At 29.8% G+C, this 23,476-nt stretch overlaps 1 protein-coding gene across 1 annotated transcript; it reads left to right on the top strand.

The window, feature by feature from the left end:
• Positions 1-4,209: 4,209 nt before the first annotated feature.
• On the top strand, positions 4,210-5,397 carry LOC108459411 (uncharacterized). The gene has a single exon (XM_017758774.2). It carries the CDS (start codon positions 4,432-4,434, stop codon positions 5,185-5,187), a length of 756 nt encoding a protein of 251 aa, XP_017614263.1. The 5' UTR covers positions 4,210-4,431; the 3' UTR covers positions 5,188-5,397.
• The last annotated feature ends 18,079 nt before the right edge of the window (positions 5,398-23,476 follow it).

Below are 23,476 nucleotides of genomic sequence, written 5' to 3'. Positions count from 1 at the left end.
TTTAAAAATATAATAGGTTAAAAATATTAAAAATGTTAAAATAAATGTTTCCTAACAAATTGAAAATAAATTATAAAAAAATTATACTTAAATAGCATTAAGATAGGTACAATTTAACAAGCAAATGCCTCTAAAATAGTAACAAAATTAACAATAAAATAAGAGTTATACAATATTCAAACAATAACAACAAAAATAATAGAAACATAATAGTGAAATGGAAGCAAAATAGTGAGAAAACAAATAAGAAAATAGCAATAAAACAGTAAAAAAACAACAAGAAAACATCATTTTTTGGGGGGGGGGGCAAATTTGGGCCGGACTCAGGCTAAAAAAGTATTACCTGAGGCTCGACCCGTTTTCTAAACAGACCTTATTTTTTTGCCCAAGCCCATTTTTCAGACATATATTTTTATCCAAACCTTCCTACTTTTCAAGCGAGCCTTCAAGTCGAATCGAGTGGTTCTATTCATGGACAAATTTAATTGTGATTTCCGTTAGGATAGGAAATTGCTTTCACAATATATATATATATATGTAAGATCGGAGGTGTTCATGATTGGGTGTGATGGAATTCAATTTAACTCCAATTCATATATAATTGTTCAATTCCGATTCAATTTGAAATATGTGATTCAAATTTTACTTAAGATCACCCATATTGTAAAGGTAAAAGATGAATTTAGCACCTAATGTTTACCTATTTTTTCACTTTAGCCCTTAATTTTTAAAATTTAGTCAATTTATTTTGTTTTGGAAATAAAAATTGATTGAACGGATAAAATTTTAATGGTACTAGTGTGGCAACTCGCGAGACAATTTACGTGTTGAATTTTTCAAATTTTTAATAGTTTGTATATATTGAATTTTTGTTGAGTACATATGAGCTACCATGTAAGTTACCACATCATTTTCGTTTAAATCTTAAAGGTGCAACCAACTTTTTCATCTTAAAAAAGTAAATTAAACTAAATTTTGAAGGTTAGGGTCAAAGTGATAATAAAAAAAAAGAAGAAGAGAGATTTAAGAGCAAAGAGATAAAAAGGAGTAAATATTAAAAGCTAAATTTATTATTATTTCATTTGTAAATCACTATTCGAAATTTGAAATTGCAGTTTTTTATTTAAGATTTAGTAATTAGATATAACTAAATTTTGGCACACCAATTAGATATAACTAAATTTTGGCACACATGGGTGGGGAAAATATGTAAAAAAAATATATTTATTAAAATATTATGTAAAAATCAAATAAAGTTTTTGTTGAAATAATAAACTTGCAGAATTAAAAACTATGAGCTTTTTTAGGGTCAAACCTCTTTATGTGTTAATTTTTATTGATTTTATATAAAATGTAAAAATAAAAATATTTTTACAACAATATAACTTACTTTATAAAAAGCAATAAGTAGAGAAGTAATCGAGCTAAGTCAAGCCTGAATATTATTAAGCTTGAGCTCAACTTGAAATTTGGAACTTGATACTTAGCTCAAGCTCAATCAGACATCTGTTTTTAAGTTCAAGCTCAGTCAGAGATATAATTGAGCTACTTGAGCTTGAGCTTGACCTCGATTAAGATCGTTTACCAAATTTGTACTCAAGCTTGAACTCTTACTCAACTCGATAATTAAGCTTAGGGTTAATAATTTATATTGAGGGAAATAATGTAATTTAATAATATAAAAATATAAAAAGCTCGATAAGGCTTATGAGCCGTTTGAGACAAGTATTACTAAGCTGAAATTCGACTTGGTTGATAGCTCAAGCTCAACTCAATAATTACCAAATTGAGTTAATTTTTTTCAAATCAAACTGAAGCAGCTTATAAGCACCAATATTTTATTTATACCCGTAGTTATAAGTATAAGAAGTACAACTCCACAAAATCGACCAATGACAGCCAACACAAAGAGTGATACAACAAAAATAGCTGAGTCCACACCCAACAATAGACTTCACACAACTTGCAACGTCCTAAGTCGAGAACTTGCAACCACCTTCCCATGAACACAAAATCATTCTATCCTCGTTAAAACCATGTAACCATTTTGTGGGATTTGAGCAAGCATATAGTGTGTTAATATCATATTTAAGTTTAGATCAAATCTGGTTGAACCTATAAGCACTTCTACTTGTGATTTACTTTTTGAATATATTTATATATATAATAATTATTTGATACACTGTACGGAGTTTTTTAGACGTCACAAGCAAGTTGAATGTGTTACAAGTGTCACATTTATTAATTCTTTATTATTTTACTACACCCTATTAGTTACTTGTCATACACAAAATTTATTTGTGGAGTCTAAAAAGTTTCACAGGGTGAAGTCAAAAAGTTTTTATTGTGCAGGGGGTGGTATTGAATAAAAAAATTTGGAAGGCCAAAGTATATTTTTACCATTTAATTAACTGTCAAGTTCACAAGTTTAAAGGACTAAAAAAGAAATTTTACCAAACCAATGGGTGGCCAAGGCCTTTGACTCTTGATGTCACCTCTGTCCATATGCTGTGTATGAGATAATTTTTCATATATATTGATGTACTTATAAGGTGATGTACAAAACTTGTGTCTTTCAAAAAATATATTAATAATTTTTTTCTATTATTTTAGATACATTTTCATAATTAAAGTTAACAATATATTTTATAAGTTGATAGTAATATGGGTAAATTACACTCAAATTAATTAAACTATTAGTAAGTTTACATATTGGTCACTCAACTTCAAAAAGTTACAAAATACTCATTGAACTATTCAAAAGTTTTTATTTAAGTCATTAGGCTGTTAAGTTTTTTTTATAAGTTCGGTTAGTGAGCTCTAAGCAATGATTTAGTGACCAGTATAGTAGATCAATACTTATTAAAAAGTAGAAGAACATACTATAGATCCAAGTCAATCTGATGGTTAGTGTCGGAGAATGGAGAAAAAAGTTGTTTGGATTTTGGTTCACAAATTCGTGACATTCAAAGTTGTTTAATAAAAAAATAAACCTGAACTGTAAAATAGAAGGAGAATTAGAGCTTTCGATTGGTGCAAGCAATGCAAGTAGAGAAGGCTATATAAAAATGATTTTAATAATTCAATGACTTAAATAAAAGCTTTTAGTGACTATTTTGTAATCTTTTAAAGTTGAGTGACCAAAACATAGATTGCTAATATAATGTTTTTACTTTTTTTGAAAGTAGAATGCTTTTTTTTTTTTGTGAATTACAATAACAAGACAAAGCCTGAACAATCAATGTGACCTAGTGCAAGTCGAACCCAGACCACACTTAGTATGTGAACACCCTAAACCATCAAGCCATCACATGATATTCAAAGTAAACTTTTAATATATTATAAATATCAAATTTGGGGCTACTATAAATGTTTTTGTTAATGTAGTATCCATTTCCATTAGAACAAATTAGTGAAGGTTCCATATGTTCAACTAATGGAAGTGATTGTGTACTATATTCTATTCTCCTAACTTTAAAAATATTTGTGTTGATTCGTTTAAATTAATGAACTTGTTCCTGAACATTAAACAAATATTTTAACACGTTCGTGAATAATTAAAAATATACTAATGGATAATAATATATATATATATATTGAAGTGGCACACGAGTCGTCACACTAACATTATTAAAAAATTAATGTTTTAGTCAATATTTTTAATAAAAGTACGATGAAAGCCTTTGTACTAGAAGTTAGATTGCATTTTGCCCTTTTACTTAAAGAATGAGCAAATTTGTCTTTATACGTTAGATCAAAGAGCAAACTGGTCCTTTCTGTTTAAAATTTAATTTATTTTTACTATTAAAAATTGGTGTGGTTGATGATATAATCAGACACTCACAACGGACGAATTTTAAAAATAAAAATGGATGAAATTTTTAATAGAATGACCAATTTGTTCTTTTATCTAACGTACGAAAATTAATTTGTCTATTTTTTAAGTAGAGAGCAAAATGTAATCCAACTTTTAGCACAAAGGTCTCCATGGTACTGTTACAAATATTTTTGTTAAAAAAATTATTTGACTCTTTTTGAAAGATCAACGATGAACTTTAATTTAAGACTAAATTGATAAAAAGATGTAAATGTTGGGGGTCAAATGTATCATTATACCTAAAATAAAAAATTCTCCACTTATTTCGCCTTTTTCTTTTCTTCCTCTACACGTAATAGCTCCAGTCCCCGTCTATAGCTCTACGCGTGTTTAAAAATAGAAATTGCAACTACAAAAAATTGCCGGTTAAAATTATTCAATATTTATTTATTTATTTAAATGAAAGCGTTGAGAATTTTCAACCAACAGAACCTCCCTATAAAAACCCAATAACCAAACCCCACATTTACCCTCCAAAGAAACCTCTCGTAATTTAATTTTATGTCTAATTGAAGCCCAGAGGCTTGATTTTGAGTTTCTTGTTTGCGTTAATCATGCAAGTAGTGAATCCTTCTTTGTCTCAGTTCACTGGAACTGCTTTTCCGGTCGCTGCCGGTGGTTTTAACCGTGACTTTGGAGTTAAAGTGCAGATCGGAGACGACGAGTCGAGCAAACAGCTTGAAATGGAAGAGAAAGAAGAAGAAGAATTTTCGTTTGATTGTTTAAATCCCGACGGTTCGCCGATATCGGCCGACGACGTTTTCCTTAACGGTAAGATCCGTCCGGTTTTTCCGTTTTCTAACGAAGATCTTGTTTTCGCTAACGGAAACGGTTCCGTTTCAAAGCCTGAAGATTGTGAAGTGTCTGTAAGGACTCCATTGAAGAAGGTTTTCGTTGAAGGTTCGCCGGAAACGGCGTCGTCTTCGGAAACAACGGGACCGTACCGGAGGATCGTGGAGAAAACGTTGCCGGACACGTGTAAGAAGAGCAATTCAACGGGATTTTCAAAGCTTTGGAGGTTTAAAGATTTCATGATTCGAAGTAATAGCGACGGTAAAGATGCCTTCGTGTTTTTTAACCATACGGCGTCGTCTTCCGGTACTTCGTCGGTAAAAGCTGAAAAGAAAAGCGAAAAACCAAAGGCGACGATAAAACAGAAGAGTAGCAAAACGACGTCAGCTCATGAAAAGCTTTATTTTAAAAACAAAGCAATGAGGGAAGGGGAAAAACGACGGTCGTATTTGCCGTATAAGCAATTTGGGTTTTTTACTAACGTTAATAAGCTAAGCAGAAATCTTCATCCTTTTTAGAATTATTATTCATCTTTTGTAATTAAATTTAAGCAATTATTACTACTAATTTCTTAAATTAATTATTTTTTATTTGTAAATTTTGTAAACTACATTAAATGGTGTTTGTTAGGAATTTGTAAAATGACATAAATCAATGATTTGTTGATGACTTATTAATGCTATTCTAATTTGTTTATAAATAAAATATATATTTTGATATGTTAATAATTTTATATTTATTTTTTCATTTACGTTTATTATGTTTTTAACATTAATTTTATTATAGTTTTTAATATATTTAATTTTTATACAATTTTAGAATTTTCTAATAATATTAATATCAATCGAGTTAAGACTTAATCGATATGTTTTTTTTGTCCATAATTAAATGTTGTCAAATAAAATTATTTATACACTATAAGTTAAACTTAAAATGATACATCAAAGCATATTGATATCTCATACTAATATAAACCAATGTTAAAATAGAACGGTACCACCACGGATATAATATTAATAAAGGTAAATGACATTGATAGTTATTCAATTGTTGGTAAGTTTTTTTTTTATCGTCCAAGTATGAAAAATTACAAAATGGTCACTAAATTATTTTTGATTCTGTCTTTTTTGCTCATCAACAGTTAGATGGCTAATCGAAAGATGATGTGGTAGCTTTTAAAATTCACATATAATAACAACTTTAACCCTTAACATTTATACATTGTGTTAATTTAGTAACTCCCAATATCACAAAGAAAAGGAAAACAATAAAAAAAAAAGAGATCAAATTACACAATATATAAATGTTGAGGGTTAAAGTTGTTATTATGCGAATTTTAAAAGCTACTAAGTTATCTTTTTGTTTGCAATTTAACCGTCGGTGACAAAAAAAGAAAAAGTTAAATAGTTAACAGATTATTCTATAACTTTTCATAACTGAGTGTTCGAAAAATAAACTTACTAATATTTTTTTTTTGATACAATAGGATCTCAAACACACCCACCGCACACACTCATTTAAACTACCACACAACCAAAGGCAGATTTAGGAGGTTGGCAGGGGCCCGATCTCCCTTAAAATAGAAATTTTACCATTTTGGTTTTTTAAATTAAAAAAATTAAATCAGTAAAGGAAAAATTACACATTGACCACCTTAAAAATGATAAAAATTAATTTAATAATTTTAAAATTATAAATATATAGACAATTTAATTTTGCCCCCTAAAACTTTTTCCTGGCTTTGCCCCTGCACACAAGCACAATTTACAAATCAATCCCATAATTTTTAAAATATTGTGAACACCTTTAATCAATAAATCAAATACTAAAATTTAACATATCAATAATTGAGTGAATTCCGATATAATTTACCCTATTAATAACTTTGAGAATCCTCTCGGAAACTTCCAAGTCTGACTCAAACAAATACATTTAGCTTATAAAGTAGAGAGTTTTTAGTTGAAACCCACAGCTAGGTTTGTTTGGGAGTTTCCACGAATCCTAGAAAGTAGTTTCTTTTGTGAAAACGAAACTTTGATAATTCCTAGTGTTTGGCACGTAGTTTAACAAAACCAAGTGAACCCCCACTTTCGAAAGAACTCCCAAAAATTGTGTTGTCAAATCAAATTCCAATTTCCATATACTTTCTTCTTTCTTTCACCATAAGTTTCGTATACAATCCAATAGTATTTTTTTTATGTATTAGAAATTAAGTTATATTTTTGTTAAAATCGTTATTATGTTAAAAATTAGTTTTTGTGCGTCAACGTAAGATATACGAGACACGCCACATATCACTATTTAGTTATTCCGTCAATTACATAAGTTTTTAACAAAAAAATTAATTTATTTTTGAATTAATGTAAAATGACTAATTTATTTATTTTTTTAGTAAATGAGGCAAAATAAAACTTAAATCTTAATATTGAAGCATTCATGATACTTGTACCGTATTTTTATTTGTTTTATGTTTTGAGTCTACTGTTGTTCAAGTTTAAAGTGATATTTAAGTAAGTTTACAGTCATTTCTTTCAACCATTTATTAATTCATAATTATAATTCCTCAGATATTAATAATTTGTGTTATGCATTGATATACTTATATCATATTTGTGTTTTATTTTAATTTTAGGTATTTTTGTAAAATGTATTCATGTTATACAATAGTGTTGTGTTGAACAATATTATGGGTTCATCTTTGTTGGGGAACAGGCTGTCAAATACAAAGCATTTTAGCTTTAAAAATTCCAATTCCATGGGAAATACTATTTAAGCACCATGACTTGGTTTTTTGTTTTCCTAGTGGAAAAGATCAAAGAATTTTATGCTCTTAGAAAGTTGTTATCAAGATAATAACAACCTAAAAAAAAAAAGAATTTTAGAAAAAAAATCTTTAAATTGTAGACGTTATAGACGTTGATAGAATGCTTAGAACTATCCATAGTCCTTTCCCAACTCTTAAATATGAGAATAATATAATTCAACGCATTTGAACTCGAGTCCTCCTGAGACTGGCAACAATGCCAATATCAGTCGAGCTAAGACTCAATCGACTATAGTTATTAAGTTTTCAAATTAGAATCTCATTTTGTGAAAAACTATGTGTCAGATTATTAGTTAATTTGACTTGAATTAAATTATTCGATTCAATATTTGTAATGATTATTTCTAATGAAAACTATTGATATAATTAAGGGATAAATATCAAATTTATACATGAATTTTGTTTTACTACGCAATTTGATACATTAGCTTTGATTTGGAGTAATTATACATATGAAACTTGACTTGTGGTTTATATCGACACATGAAACTTTGACTTTGAATCAATTGTACACATTTAAATAAATGAATACATACATTTATTTTCATATTGGATTAATATAACTAGTTGTGTATGCAACATATCCATGTAAAATCATGCAATATAATTATTTTCATTCCTTTAATTTAAACTTTTGATATTTTTATTGCCAGTAACAGTGGCTTCTATTTGAAAATCTCATTATAGTGGGATCATGTGGGATCTTTTTAAATTAATAGTTGAAATAAAAATGAGTAAAAAAAAGAAAAAAAAACATCAATCCATCAGTTATAATGTTACATAGGATTTGCGTTAAAAAAAATGTGAGTTTACCATTTAACCAACTCAACTTATTTCAACACTAAATAAGGAGAGGAATTGATTTCTAGAGAAAAAGAACATATTCAGTAACTGATTTAATAGGTTCCAGATCTAGATCAATAGCACAATTTCTTAGTTTTTGACTAGCTTGATAAAATGACTATATCTTCTCATTTCTGTCTTTATCCACAACCATTGATTTAAAAAAATATCTTACTATAATAAGATCTCACCTTAAATGTTACCTTAATAATATTATCTAATTAGAGTATTCAAATAACTTAGAATAAAATAGAAATAAAATTTATTATTTTTATTTTGGAATAGTTCTAGTTTTACTAAAATAATATGGGTTCTGATCATATCCTATATCTCCTCTCCAACCCATAAATAGGAAATTAATATACTTCAGTGCATTCGAACTCACATACTCCTGCATTGACAATAATACCCATACCAATCGTGTTAAGACTCAATCGACGATTATAGAGAGTTGATTCTACTGTATCTGAATTTTAACAATAATACATGCACATTCATATGAATCTTGTAAATTTATATTGACTACTTAAATATGAGGTCCATTTATGTGGGTGTAAGGGATCAAAAACTCAAGACAAATTAGGCTAGGTTTAGGGTCAAGGTCTTAATTATTTAAAGCCCAAACTTCAGGCTATAAAAATCCTATGGCCCAAGTGATTTTGGGCTTGGAGATGACAATTTTTTTTATGATTTGAATTTGATATAGGGAAATCATATAGTTAAAACAATCATGCTAGTAAGCTTCATGGAATATAAAGAAAAGCATGATTATTATTTATGACCCCAAATATTTGTTTCTCAACTTAACCCCAAATAAAAACCTAAAAAGACATTGATGTGGTGTGATTAGGAAACTAGCCCAAATACATTTGTTTCCAGAATTAACCTTAAACAAAAATGGTTAAATTTTGTTATTAGTCCTTGTAGTATGCATCAGTTGTATATTTAATTTTTTTATTTTAATTAGGTGATTTTTAGTATTTGTATTTTTCAAAATTTGAAAGTTTAGTCCTAACCAAATAATAGGTGTTAAATTCATTAATATTTGATGTGCCAAACATATTATCACATAAGTAATGTCATGTTAGCTTGCTATTTTTTTTAATTTTACTTTGAAATTCAATTAATGGATTTAATAATCGTCATTTGCGTCAATGCTGGAAATTTCAAAACTTGAAAAGTATAGGACTAAAAATGATTCGATCAGAGAACATAGACTAAATATACAACTTCACACATAATACATGATTAATAGTAGAAATTAACCAAATAAGTTAACCAATTCAAAATTCAAAAAGTACAGGGATTAAAACTAACCAAATTAAAATATAGGGATTAAATCTACAATTTACACATAGTATAGAAATTAATGGCAGAAATTGACCAATAGAAACTTTGATGTGTTGTCTTTAAAACATTAAAAATATGCCATAGATCCATGTGCTCTTTACAAATTTGAAAGTTAGTCCTTGTACTTTTATTTTCAGGAATTTAGCCTCTCTGCTTTCTAGATTTCAAAATTCAGGTTTAATTGTTAATTTTGTTAAATTTTTTGTTAAAATTTTTTAGTGTGACATTTTGGAAAAAAAAAAGCACTCACTTGGTAGCAATGTGAATGAAAAAATGACATTATAATGAACTTAAATTTAACAGAATAATCTTAACAGTGTTACCAGTTGGACTTGAATTTTGAAAATTGAAAAGTAGAAAGATTAAATTCCTAAAAATAAAAGTATAAAGACTAAATTTTAAATTTATGAAGAGTATAAGGATTAATGGCATATTTTAACCCTACTTCAATTACAAATTTTACGTACTCATAAATTGGGGATTGCTTTTATACAGGGGTATAGAAGATATTTTCTTACAAGTCAGGGTTTACCAAGACCAAAAGAAAAAATTCTAGGGACTTCCTTGAACAAAAACGTGTCGTATTGGGACCACTCAAGCAATTAGATTAAGGCAAAGCCTAGACCCACATATTAAATATTAAAAGAGAAATTTAAGCCAGAAACATATGGTAGTGGTGGGCTACGTTTTTCAAACATGAAATGAGGCCAACAGCAAAAAAATCAAAGGAAATAGGCCTCAACTAGTCAACGAAAGCAAGGAGAATGTCAACGCTGTCAAGCAGTCTCTTTCCTTAGCTTATAAATAGTTTGTTTGTAACAAAAAATCCAGCCAATGGTCCATGAATATGATATATTAGTAAAATTTTAGTGACAAGCATCGACAATATCATCAGCATCATGGTCCCAACGTGGCTTGTCTCCTTAAATTTCACAATCCCAATTATTATATGATATTTTATATATATATATATATATGGGTTAATGTAGTTTTTAGTCTTTCAATTTAATAATTGGGTTTATTTTGGTGTTTATATATATTTTGAGGATAAATTCGTTTAAACAATGAATAAATAAAATAATGAAATAATTGAAAAGATCGAATAGAAATATTTTATGTGAAAAAATTCCTTCGAAAATGATAAAAAATCATGGGTAAAAATAATTTCACTAAAATGGCAAAAACAATGAGTACAAAAAATAGAGGTAAAAACTAAATCCTGAAACCCGAAAATAAGAACTCTCAAAATATAAACACAAAGTTCCCTAAAAGCTTGTAATCTAGAGTTGTAGAAGACATATTTAGAGTCTAAATTCGTAAGTAAAATAATATTAAAATATTCTACTCTAGTCAGAGTTTAAGTGGGAAACTAAAACAATGTTTACCTGAAAGAAGTAAAGCTGAGAAAATTGAAGAACATGTCGCCATGTCGTGACGTGGCATATCGGCTCATCACAACGTCGTTTCACCGTTTCAATATTGTCATGTCGTCGGGATGATTTGTTTCTTCTCATCGAGATGTTATGCCTCATCAGGACGAAAAGCTCATCCTCATTATGACATCACATATTGTTTATGCTAAAATGTAAGGCATACTCCACAAATCTCCACCTTGACTTGTATTTCGACAATGTCTTTTTTTTCCAAAGTCTGCCATGAGCCTATCTCAAACTTTTCAGGATATTACTTGAGTCTAAGTGGTGCTTGAACTTTGAAATCGGAAGACTTCTAGTCTTCAACTTGTGTACTGCCAAATCAAACCTGACTCAATCCTTCTTTCCATGAACGCAGTACTCTGTCTTTCCAAAACCTACACCCAAAAAAGAACTTCTCTTATTCAAAATAGTCATACATTTTTCCCTCCTATGACCAAGTCGTCTTTGCTTCAAATGAGTTGACTCTGACTCCTTAACAGACAAGGGACATACTGTTTCATCGATCATTGTTGATCCTTGTAGAACATAAAGACTACCAGTCTTTCTACCTTTCATCAAAACGAGAGCCCCATAAGATACTTTAATGTCGTTTGACTCGATGTTAATTCTACAACTCTTCAAGTCCAAATTTTCCAATGAGATGAGATTTCTCTTTAAGTCTAATGCATTCCTGACATCTGGCAATGTCCTGATTGTCCTGTTATGCATCTTGACATTAGTAGTACAAACACAGATTACCTTACTAGGTAAGCTATTCCCCATTCACACAACTCCACGTTCAGTTGAATTGTATATGGAGAACCAGTCCCTGTTGGGACACATGTGGAAAGAATACCCTGAATCTAGGATCCATTCGGACGAAAGCCTGGAGCTTTTACTAGTCGACACCAAAAAGAAATCATCACCCTTGTCGTCGGCCAAATTAGCACCAGTTAATTCTTCCTCGTTGCTCTCAATAATCCTTTTATTTCATAGTTTGTAACAATATGCCTTGATGTGACCTAACTTCTTACAATAGCGACATCTCTTGTCTCGATTACTTGATGCTTCCAAAACTGACACTTGCCTATGTGACTTGTTATTTGTACCAAATTTATTGTCGAGTTTATCTTTGCTCAACAAGTGACCCGTTACATCCTCGAATGAGAGTTTATCTCTGCCATAAATCAGGATCTCCTTAAAAAACTTATATGAAATGGATAAATAGCACAATAATAGCATAGTCTAATCTTCATCGTTAATTTGAACCTTAACATTCTTTAAATCATTGAAAAGAGTAATAAATTGACTTATGTGGCCTCTAAGGTGCTCACCTTCTTCTATGCGAAACATGTGTAGTCGTTGTTTCAACACCAATCGGTTAGACAAAAACTTTGTTGCGTAAAGGGTTTCTAACCTGTTCCACAAAGGCGTATGTCATTTTGTCCATCAACACTTCTTACAATACACTATTTGAAAGGCACAACTAAATTGCAGACAAGGCCTTCTCATCAAGCTCTTCCCATTTTGACTGATCCATATTCGTTGGCTTATTCTCTGTAACGACATTTTTCAGACCATTCTGAACCAATATTGTTGTCATCCGAACTTGCCACAGATTAAAATTTGTGATGCCATCGAACTTCTCAACGTCGAATCTTATTGTTTCTATCTTTGAACTAGTTGAATGTAGAAATCGAAACACGTTCTGATACCAGTTTGTTGGGGATAAACCCAATTAAGCAACAAACAAGTAAAACAACGAAAATTTTGAAAAGATCAAACATAAATATTTCACTAAAACGAAAAAAATAGAGAGTACAAAACATGGAAGTAAAAACAAAACCTCGAAACCTGAAAATAAGAACTCTCAAAACTTAAACACAAAATTCCATAAAAGCTTGTAAAAGTTAATATCTAAATGTGTTATGGGTTATTTCTTTTCTAAGGTTGTAGTAGGCTTATTTATAGTCTAAATTCGTAGGTAAAATAATATTAAAATATTCTACTCTAATCAGGGTTTAAGTGGGAAACTAAAATAATGTTTAACTGAAAGAAGTAAAGCTGAGAAAATTGAGGAACATGTCACCACGTTGTGATGTGGCATATTTGCTCATCACAACGTCGTTTCAATGTTGCCGTATCGTCAGGACGAGTTATTTCTTCTCGTCGAGACGTCGTGCCTTATCAGGATGAAAAACTCTTTCTTGTTACGACGTCACACACTATTTATGCTAAAATACAAGGCATACTCCATAATATAAATTTATTTTGATATCTAAATTTGGCAACTAGAAAATGCGAAGGAAGAAGTGGCAGGTTGTGGCTTTGGCTCCCAAAAAATAAAAAAATTCTTTATATCGTCCCTTTAGGTTTTAAGAAATTATAATTAGTATAATGGTAAATTTATACTTTGGCCTCCCTTAAATTTTTGTTCATCTCTACCCTTTATAAAATAATATTCTAGCTTTGCTCCTAGCAACTAGGTCTATTTTAGGCATGAACTTAGATTCCATCAAACTTTTACAATTTTCAGGTTTAAGGGCCAAAATGAACCTAATTGTCAAGTTCAAATACCAAAGTGAAGAAAAAAGTGCATGTACCAAACAAGACCTAGTTACCAAGTTTAGGATCCAAAAATTACAACAACTCATATATATTTTACATGTCGAGGATTATTTGTCCAAATTCAAAGGGTTACATGATAATTGAAGAGTTTAGAGAGAATTGGACAAAAAAAAAAGGTTTGTTTAAAATATAAGTCAGGTTGTCAATAAGATTTTAGATCAATAACAATGTTAAGCCATTGAGTAAATTATTTAGATTGGTGCTTGTAATGATTGATTTTATCGGAATCGTTGTAACTTCAAAAAATATAAGGTAAACAATTCCCAAGGTCACTAAACTATTCTTAGTAAGTTGACGTTTTGGCCACTCAACTTCAAAAAGTTACAAAATGATCATTGAACTATTCAAAAGTTTTTATTTAAGTCACTAGGTTGTTAAGTTTTTGTTTTTGTTTTGTTTCTAAAAGTACAGCTAGCGAACTTCAAGCGATAATTCAACGATCGGTACGATGAATCAATACCCAACAACTAGAAGAAGAATATACATTAGATCCAAGTCAATCTGATGGTCGGTATCAGGGATCGAAGAAGAAAGTTGTTTAGATTTTGGTTCACAGATTCATGCATTCAAAGCTATCTTAAGAAAAAACACTAAACAGCTAAACACAAAACGTATATACGTCCTCTACCGAACAACCATACATGATACAAAATAGATAAGTGGCTTACTTGCAGTTGCCGCTCTAGCGTAGTCCCTTTTTACTGATCTTCTTCTACTAATCAATCTCTTGAGAAAGAAAAGTAATGGAGTAAGTTCAATTGAACTTGGTGAGTTCCCATTAGACACAATTTGTTTATTAGGTTACCCCTGATCAATTTAAAGATAATGATATTTTTGTTTCGAGGTTGTTTCCTATAACAACCTTATGCTAGTTTATCAGTATAGTTCCCTGCCGAACACCTCACCTTTATAACACACAAAATCTTTAGTGGACACATACCAATAACTCATGCACGCTTCTCTCAGTCATGTATGTTTACCTATGACCCAACCTTGTGCCAGACTCAGACTCATATTTCAAAAATCAGAATTGCATATAATTCATAATAATATCTATATTCATAGTCCATGTTAAATTGAACACGTGTTCTCTCACAAGGTTGGGTCATGATCTGCAAGTTCGGTTTGTAATAAAGCTACCCTATTGGAGGTATCACAAATAAAACTTATTTCCACATTTTCACATATTGCAAGTATTTTGGTACCAGGCTCGCATACAAGGTGGATATTAACCGCGACCTTGGCCATGTTCACACACACAAAAAACTTGTTATGCACACGTTAATACACACTACATCGACACATATTCAGTAGAGACAACTACCTTCCACAAATCTATATCATAAAGTGTTAAAACCTTAAAAGAAGCAAAAAGGAACTCACCATAGCCTTCAAGATAGAATCTACTCTATTGGTCATTTGTCTCAATTGCTCGGACCTTCACTAGCTTTTTGAGCTAAATAAGAATCAATCATAATTATCCAGCTATTTATCTACTAATAATTCATCATGCATGTACTAATGCAAAGACATAAGTTCCTTCGACATCAACCTAAAGTTTTCTAAAAACTACTAGTCAACTGGCACTTATAAATGACGTCTTAACAAATTCTTGGTAACCTTCCTCTCCTTCTCTAGAGAAGGTAACTTAAAAAGAAACTTTTTAAGGACATAGGAGATAACACAGAGAGAAATCAAAAGTGAAACATGCTAGCTATATGCACTCTTTTTATAGCATAAGCAATGAAAAAAAGCTTAGTGGAAATGTCAGAAATCCCACTATCGCCATTGAATTCAGAGACTAAGCTTTCATAATAAGGTTTGAAATCTAATATTTTACCGAACGCAACTACTACCACTAATCAGAGTGGTAAAACATTGTTTGTACACTAAACTAACCAATTAAACAGGTCATTCGGTTACCTGAACATATCAAGTTGTCATCTACAGTACTCTAGTTCAATTCCAGCTAGGTTTCAACTGAACTCTAATGATACTCATTAAGCTGTAGTTTCTACGAAAAATAATTCTATCACTCCACGAATTGACAAGTTTGCCTAGGACATCTAGGGTTGGCGAATTGTGCAATAAAAGAGTCTGTCAATCCCTGGAGTTTGCCAAGTGATGAATTCCGAGCAAGGTGTTCCTCACAAAAATAATCTTCGCAACACGCCACACAACACTTAACGAATAATTCATCCCTTTTTCTACACTAGCTTACTCAACAGAATATCGATATGATCTACGTCAAGCTGGTTGTTACATTTCTATTGTTGCAAGTGGTACAAACAGAGAAGGCTATACAACAATGGTTTTAACAGCCCAGTAATTTGAATGAAAATATTTGAATAATTCAGTGACCATTTTGTAACATTTTAAAACTAGATAACTAAAACATAAATTTACTAATAATTTAGTAACCTTTAATAAAGTTTACCCAAAAATATATTTAAGCCGAATATTCAAACCTCAAATTTAAATAATCTGAATTATTTTTCAATTATAATATATATTTTTTTATTGTATAGTAGTAATTTCTTTATGAAAAGTAAAAAGAAACACTATATACGTATGTAGTGATACATTGTGTCGGCGGATATTCCGGCTGAAACAGGAAACATTGAAGACAGCATTTGATTGGTTCTGTTCCTCATTCAGTAGTGTTAAAACATTTGTTGTCAGCAGTGAAATGCCGGCTGAAACAAGAATAATTATGAAGAGAGTTTGTTTACTTCGGTTTTTGTTTGTTTTGTTTGCCAATCATTAGTGTTAATATCCGACTATAAAAACTTTAATTTAATATACAATTTGATCCATGAATCTTAATTTAGTATAATTATTCACATGAAATTTCGATTTTAGTTTTAACGTATATATTAATTTATTTTATATTAGATAAATATAATTATTTTTATATGCAATATATAAACATAAAATAATACTATATCAATAATTATGTTAATAATTTATGAGAATTAGATTAAATCAAAATTTTATGTATAAAATCGCACAAAATCAAAATTTATGTATATTTTTAGATTTATCCCTATTTAACACTAATATATAAAAATATTTAAAAGGGTTAATATACTATTTGGTACCTAAATTTAGCTTCAATTTTAATTTTTTATCTGTGTTTTTTTATGTTCTAATTTAATACACGAGTTTGACTTCAATGCTCATAAACTATCATTAAATCACAATGTATTATTTGTTAAAAATAAAGTTATTAGATAAAAATTTGAGGTTATTATTTGATAAAAGTTTTTTAATTCTATAAATAATGATAATTTAAAAATAAATTTTAATTTTAATTTTCTTTAAAGAAATAATGTTAAGGGTTTTTCTAATGAGGTCCCCTTGTGCGATTAACTATTAATATGTTTATATTTATACACTTCTAGTACATTAAATAAAAACTTTTCTAGAAATTTTGCTGTTTAGTTATTAATACTGTTTTGTATCAAATAAAAATGGTTAAATTATAGATTTAGTCCACATATTCTAATTTGGTCCATGTATTGTTTAAAATTTGAAACTTCAATCTTAACCCAAACATTAACAGTTAAATCCCTAGGTCAAGTTTTACTAGTAGTCATTTATTATGTGTAAGCTGTGGATTTAGTTATTGTTCTTTAATTTGATCAATTTTAGTTCTTATACTTTTCAAATTTTAAAATTTTAACCTCGAATCAAATGGTAGCTGCAAAATCCTTTAACTAAAATTATATAATTTTTCTGTGAGATTACGTAGAAATAACAAGCTGATATGGCATTACACATGTGATAATATGTTTATCGCGTAAGACTTTTGAAATAGCATAATTTAACTTAACAAATTTAATGGCTATCGTTTGGTCACAACTAAAATTTCAAAATTCAAAAAGTTTAAGGACTGAAATTAACCAAATTAGAGTAAAGAGACCAAATTCTCAACTTGTGCATAGTATAGGGTTTAATAACATTATTTGACCAATACAAATCCTTTATATATATATATGTTTGTCATATAAGACTTTTGAAATAGCATAATTTAATTTAACAAATTTAATGATTATCATTTAATTAAGACTGAAATTTTAAAATTTAAAAAAATCGAAAGACGAAATTAAAATATATTCAACTAATACAAATTTTGACCAACACAAATCATTTATATATTTATTTAAATTTTGTGATATATATTTCTTAATAATCAATCCTCATGTGGATCTAATAAAAAGGTAGTAAATGAAATCAATTATGGAACACATGTTTGAAGATAAAATGGTCTACCCAATGCCATACATGCATTTGGACCATGAATCTTGGTAGCTATCAGAGGCTGCATTGGGACACTATTGTTATGCGGTCATTGTCTACTAAACCCTACAAAATGGAAGTCAAAATTTAGGGACAATGCTAATTAATTATTTTGTAGAAATTTGAGGCTCTCAACGGTGATGAATTTTGATTTAATTAATCAGCTTTAATTAAGTATTTTCAATTTGGGTAGAATTTAAAAATAGTCATTCAATTATTAGTGTGTTTTTGTTTTGGTCACCTAAATTTAAAAATTTCTATTTTAATCACTATTATTATTAATATTTAATATTTTAGTCACCCATCCGTTAAATCACTAACGGAAGCCCTTTCTTATTGGCATAATAACAATTTTAGTTCTTCAATATTTATAGATTCTATCAAGTTGGTCCTAATTCTAAAAAATGTAAAAAAATTAAACACCGGTTTTACAAATGTCGTCAATTTAATCTTGATTCTTAAAAATAAAATAAAAATTAAAAGTTTATTTTTTGATAAAAATACATAAGAGCCTGAGGGCAGGCACAATTAGGGATATACAAGTGAAGATGAAGTCCTGGAGACCCAACAGGTGGAAGGCCATTCTAGTAGCTTCGCAACCAATTCCTAGTTGGATGGCACTACAATAGAGGATGTGGAAATCAAGGAATTCAAAGTAAGAATTATTGGTGTGGATGGTTGCGAGAAAGAGGTAGTGCCTAATGCTATGTAAATTTGGTGAAAATTAAGAAATAAGGTCAGACGAACATTACAAAAATTATTATTTATAAAATAAAACTAAAAAAAGAAAAATTTGAATCTAATTTAATTTATGGGGTTTTAGGAAAATTTTTATAAAATAATATTTAATAAATAAATCTTATGTTAGAAAAAGAGAAAATGGGCATTTATTTGTTTGAATTTATTTATAACTTTGTATGTATTTTTATAAAATATTATATATTTTTATCGAAAAATAAACTTTTAAAGCTTTTTCATTTTTTTAATTTTTAAGAATCAAGACTAAATTAATAGGATATATAAAGTTGATGGTTAAATTTGTTGAGTTTTTAGTATTAGTACCAAATTGATAGAATCAGAGATATTGGAGGGTTAAATTTTGTTGTTATTCTAATAAGAAAAGACTTCCATTAGTGATTTAACGGATGAGTGGCCAAAATATTAAATTTCGATAACGTTTGAATTTTTATTGAAAATTTTAATTAGCCTTCAATTTTATTTTTATTTTTTTGTAAATTTCCATTAAAACTTTAGAATTTTTGTACATTTTAATTAAATCTACCAAAATTTTTGAAAATTCTCATTAAAACCTTTAAAAAATTTAAAATTTTAGTTCACTCCCCGCTAGATTTTAAGATTCGAACTCAATCTAAATGAATTGAGAAAAAGTCTATCGCCATTTATTTCAACCATTTGTTAAAATCCTTTTACTGTGTTATTCAATTATAAAATCAAGTTCACGTTAAATTTGCTTATAAGACAAATGATTAGGTTGTGTTTTTTCCTTAAAAAATCACATCATTACTTTAATGGCAACTACTAAGTTGTTATGGAATTTGAACTACTATTTACATTATAAAAGCCATATTAAAAGAGAAATACTTCTCCAAGAAAATTAGGATTAAATCTCAAGGACCAAAATCATAATTAGACCATAGAAATTTGAAGCAAATCCCATGTCGATTACAAATATATGACAGGTGTTGATTCTTAATGACAGCAAATAATATTTGATATTTTTGAGAGCGTCCTAAATTCAGGGTTAATAAGGATTTGTACTATTATTACATGAGTTGTCAAATATTTTCGAATCTCAATGTGGAACATGACATGACAATACAAGACTGTTTGGTCCCAACATTTATGATGAAAGAAAATAATCTAATTTCTTGGTTAGATTATGATGGGGTAAGTAATTAATTCATGAAAGTATGTTAAATACTTTCGTCTTAAATTTTTGAATTCCAAATTTTGAGATGGAAAAGATGATGTTAAGAAGATTCATGTTTAATCTGCATTGGACACCAATGTTGATTTGAAGGTTTTAGAGGAAAATAGAGTGATAAAATTTGTTTATAGAGGTGAAATTAGAAAATTTTTAGGAGGGTAAAAATTAAATTATAATTTTTATGATAGTAAAATGTAATTTCATCATTATATCTTTATAACTTTTAAATGATTAAATCAAATTTTAATATTTTTAGGGGATTAAAGTGTAATTTTACCTTCACTAATTTAAAATTTTAAAAATTTTAAGAGCTTAAATGGATTTTTTTTTATTTTAGGGGAGGTAGGGGCCTGCCGGCCCCCTTAATCATTGTATATATATATATTTTAAATATGATTACTTAAGAGTGTCTTTGTTAAATTTAGATTTAACTTTTAATTTAAAATAGTAAAAATATAAACTATCTTTAAAATTATATACTTCATGTAAAATTTGAATACATAAAAAAGTAATTAAAATACGAAATAATAATATTGTTGATGGTTAGAGCTGGAGAAGGATGTTAGTGGCCATTCACATGGAAGTGTGCGGAGAGCTACTAAGTTACAAGGGAGGTCAGAGAGGAAGAGAAAGAGAGAGTTAGGGAGATGTTGGAATGTGGGTTAGTTTTGCATGTCCCCTATACTAAGTTCCTAACTGTTCTTGTGTGGGCCTTTTTTGTTGTCCTCATTTAGCCGATTATCCCCTAGCTTGTAGGATCGATAAATCATAGTGTCCCTTAGACACATGTTGTTGAGGGATATGAAAGGTAAGTTGGCTCGAATGAATTATGATGGACTAAACAAAGCTCACATGTCATAAGGTTAGAGAGGTGCATCGATCACATAATGTCAGATGTAATTTTTTGACGAGGTGCAGTTGTTGCGGTGATATACCAGTGATATATGAAGCATGCCTACTACATGATATACTTCAGATAGAGCCTTTCAACGAGGTGTAATATTTGCTCTCTAATCAAAGGGAAGGTTATAAAGTGACCTTCCTTGAAATAGGAAGCGCGAAGCATTTGTGTTTTGTGAGACACATAGAGTAATTGGATGATGTAACGATGAAATTAATGAGTGTCGTGTTTTGGGAAGCATGTTACATCAATTATAGTAGTGAAATTAGTGGGCAATTGTAAAGTGAATTGTAACTCATGTGCTTATCTATAATTGGTTGAAAGATGTGGCCATTTTGAGAAGTTTCTCTATGCATCACTTTATTAGTGGTAGTAGAGTAAAGTTTGTTGAAGAAGCTTGGTAATGGTAAAGTTAGTTTGGGCTTTTTAAATTTGGCATTCACAAGTTAAAAACATTTATTGAAAATTTATGAAATCTTTTAGTTCTTCATTCTTGAGATTCATTAGAAGCTTGGGTATTTTAGCGGTGGTTCTACAAGTTAAAGTCTTTAAGTGAACCCAGAGAAGACGTTTTCAAGTGAGATTTCTAGCTACTTTTATATTGTTTGTAGTTAATTATTTTTTTATTGGATTTCAATAGGGTTAGTAGGGATCAAGTTTTGTAGTTTCTAAGTTAGGGTTAGTGGGAAATAAGGTTAATAAGGGGATAATGAGAAAAATATGAGGAAAGAAGGTAATAAAGGGAAGGCTCCAAAAAAAGCTATAATAGGGAATGCTTTCGAGTTACCCCTTGCTAATTAGAGAAGCCAATTTATAATTTGGAAGGCACTTCTGCTAGGTACTTCGTATTGTTTCTATGAACTGTGCTACTAAAGCCCACTATAATATTCCTTCTAGTTGGTCAACAAAACATCATATGATTTAAGCACTTCAAAAAAAGTGTAGAGTCTAATGAAGCCTTACTTCAAACCCATACAATGGCATAAAGAATCCTCTTCTAATACCACTCTGCGTAAACCCATTCACACCACTGAGGCAAGTACTACAAGAAGGTATAGAAAACCTTAGTGAGGCATTTGAAAGAGTGTAGGTTTCAAATCTATTTCATGGTTCTCTTTTAGTTTACCTTTCCAATTATTGGTATAGCTTGTATTGTCTTGTCTATATTGTTGAGGCAAATTTGAGAAGCTAGCAATGTGTTGCCCCTATGCACTCCTAAACCATAATTTCATCTTTATTAATCTAATAGTGGGGGTTGTCCCCTTCACAATCTTTCAAAATGGTGTTGCGCAGTATCATAACATGATAACGAAGATTCCTCACTAGATACCTTCATTTCTTTCATTTTAGCATATTTATGAGCTTTTTCATACAAAGCGAACATTTTCTCCAGTTTGTCATCTATAAGTGCATACTTTAGATGCTCATGATTTACCCTGCATGAATTCTAGGATATCTCAATCTTATGTCACATTCTTGGTTTTCATAGTAGCAACATTGGAGCAACAAATGTACTCATGAAGTGATTCACCTTGTTGTTTCTTGATAGAAAGCATATAGTAGGGTTTTTTAGTATTGCCTTATTTGTGAGATAACGACTCATAAATAAGGTAATTAATCAAAAATAATGGACGAATAGTGAGGTAAAACTAAATACCAAGACCTCACATGTTATTTAAGATTCATAAAGACTGATTGATGTTTGAGATTTTCAATAACACCCAAAATATCCATGTAAATTAATGTGTTACATAAGATGGTCTTGACGGTCTTTAGTAACATCATATGTATTTGTTAAAAATAGAATGTCAATAATGACAATGTATCGCAAAGAAAAGAAAGAAAATAGAACACACAAATTTTACGTAGAAAGCCTTTCGGGAAAAAAATCATAGGCAAAGGAGAAGAAAATTTACTATATCGAATTTGAATAATTACAAGGAGTATAGATTGCGTCTATTTATAGGTTTAGAAAACCTTATTCAAATCAAAATCTAATAGAAGAAATGTAGTAAGGTTGAAACACCTTATTCAAATCAATATCAAATAGAGGAAGTAAACTTCTATACGGATTCTTCTTGTGTAGCTCAGATCAGATCGCAAGAAGCTCCTACCATCGATCCCGATTCGACCCTAATCCAGTATCTTGCTTATTGGGGACCGACAATGGGCTGCAGCCGTCATCCTCGTAGATCTCCTTATCTTGCCATTTATATTTTATTTTAATAAGAATTTGGGTCGCAACTCTAACAGTAATCTTTGGTAATTTAAAGTTGGGAAAAATATATTCTGAAGCTATTTCTAGGGCGACAGGTTCATTGGAGTAAGCCGTTCCATATGACTTGACTCGACATGCCTAAAAAATCACAATTCATTTCTTAAGGCTTTCTTTAGTCTTTCAGGAGGTAGGGGAGGTCGAAAAGGAAGAGAGAGAGAGCCGAGGAGAAGCTGCAAAATAGGTTAGTTCTACGTGTCCCCTACACTAATCTCCAATTGTTCTTGTATGGGCCATGTTTATGGCCTTCATTTAGCTAGTTGTCCCTTAGCTTGTGGGCTCAATTAGTCATAGTATCCCTTAGACATGTGTTGTTGAAGG

This window comes from Gossypium arboreum, chromosome 4, assembly GCF_025698485.1.
Source record: "Gossypium arboreum isolate Shixiya-1 chromosome 4, ASM2569848v2, whole genome shotgun sequence".
NCBI lineage: Eukaryota > Viridiplantae > Streptophyta > Magnoliopsida > Malvales > Malvaceae > Gossypium > Gossypium arboreum.
Note: the sequence above shows the minus strand (reverse complement) of the source record. Positions and strands in the feature narration are given on the sequence as shown.

Bases quoted from the DNA above. Each gene is read 5' to 3' on its own strand.
- LOC108459411 (XM_017758774.2), top strand. From the start codon at position 4,432: ATGCAAGTAGTGAATCCTTCTTTGTCTCAGTTCACTGGAACTGCTTTT.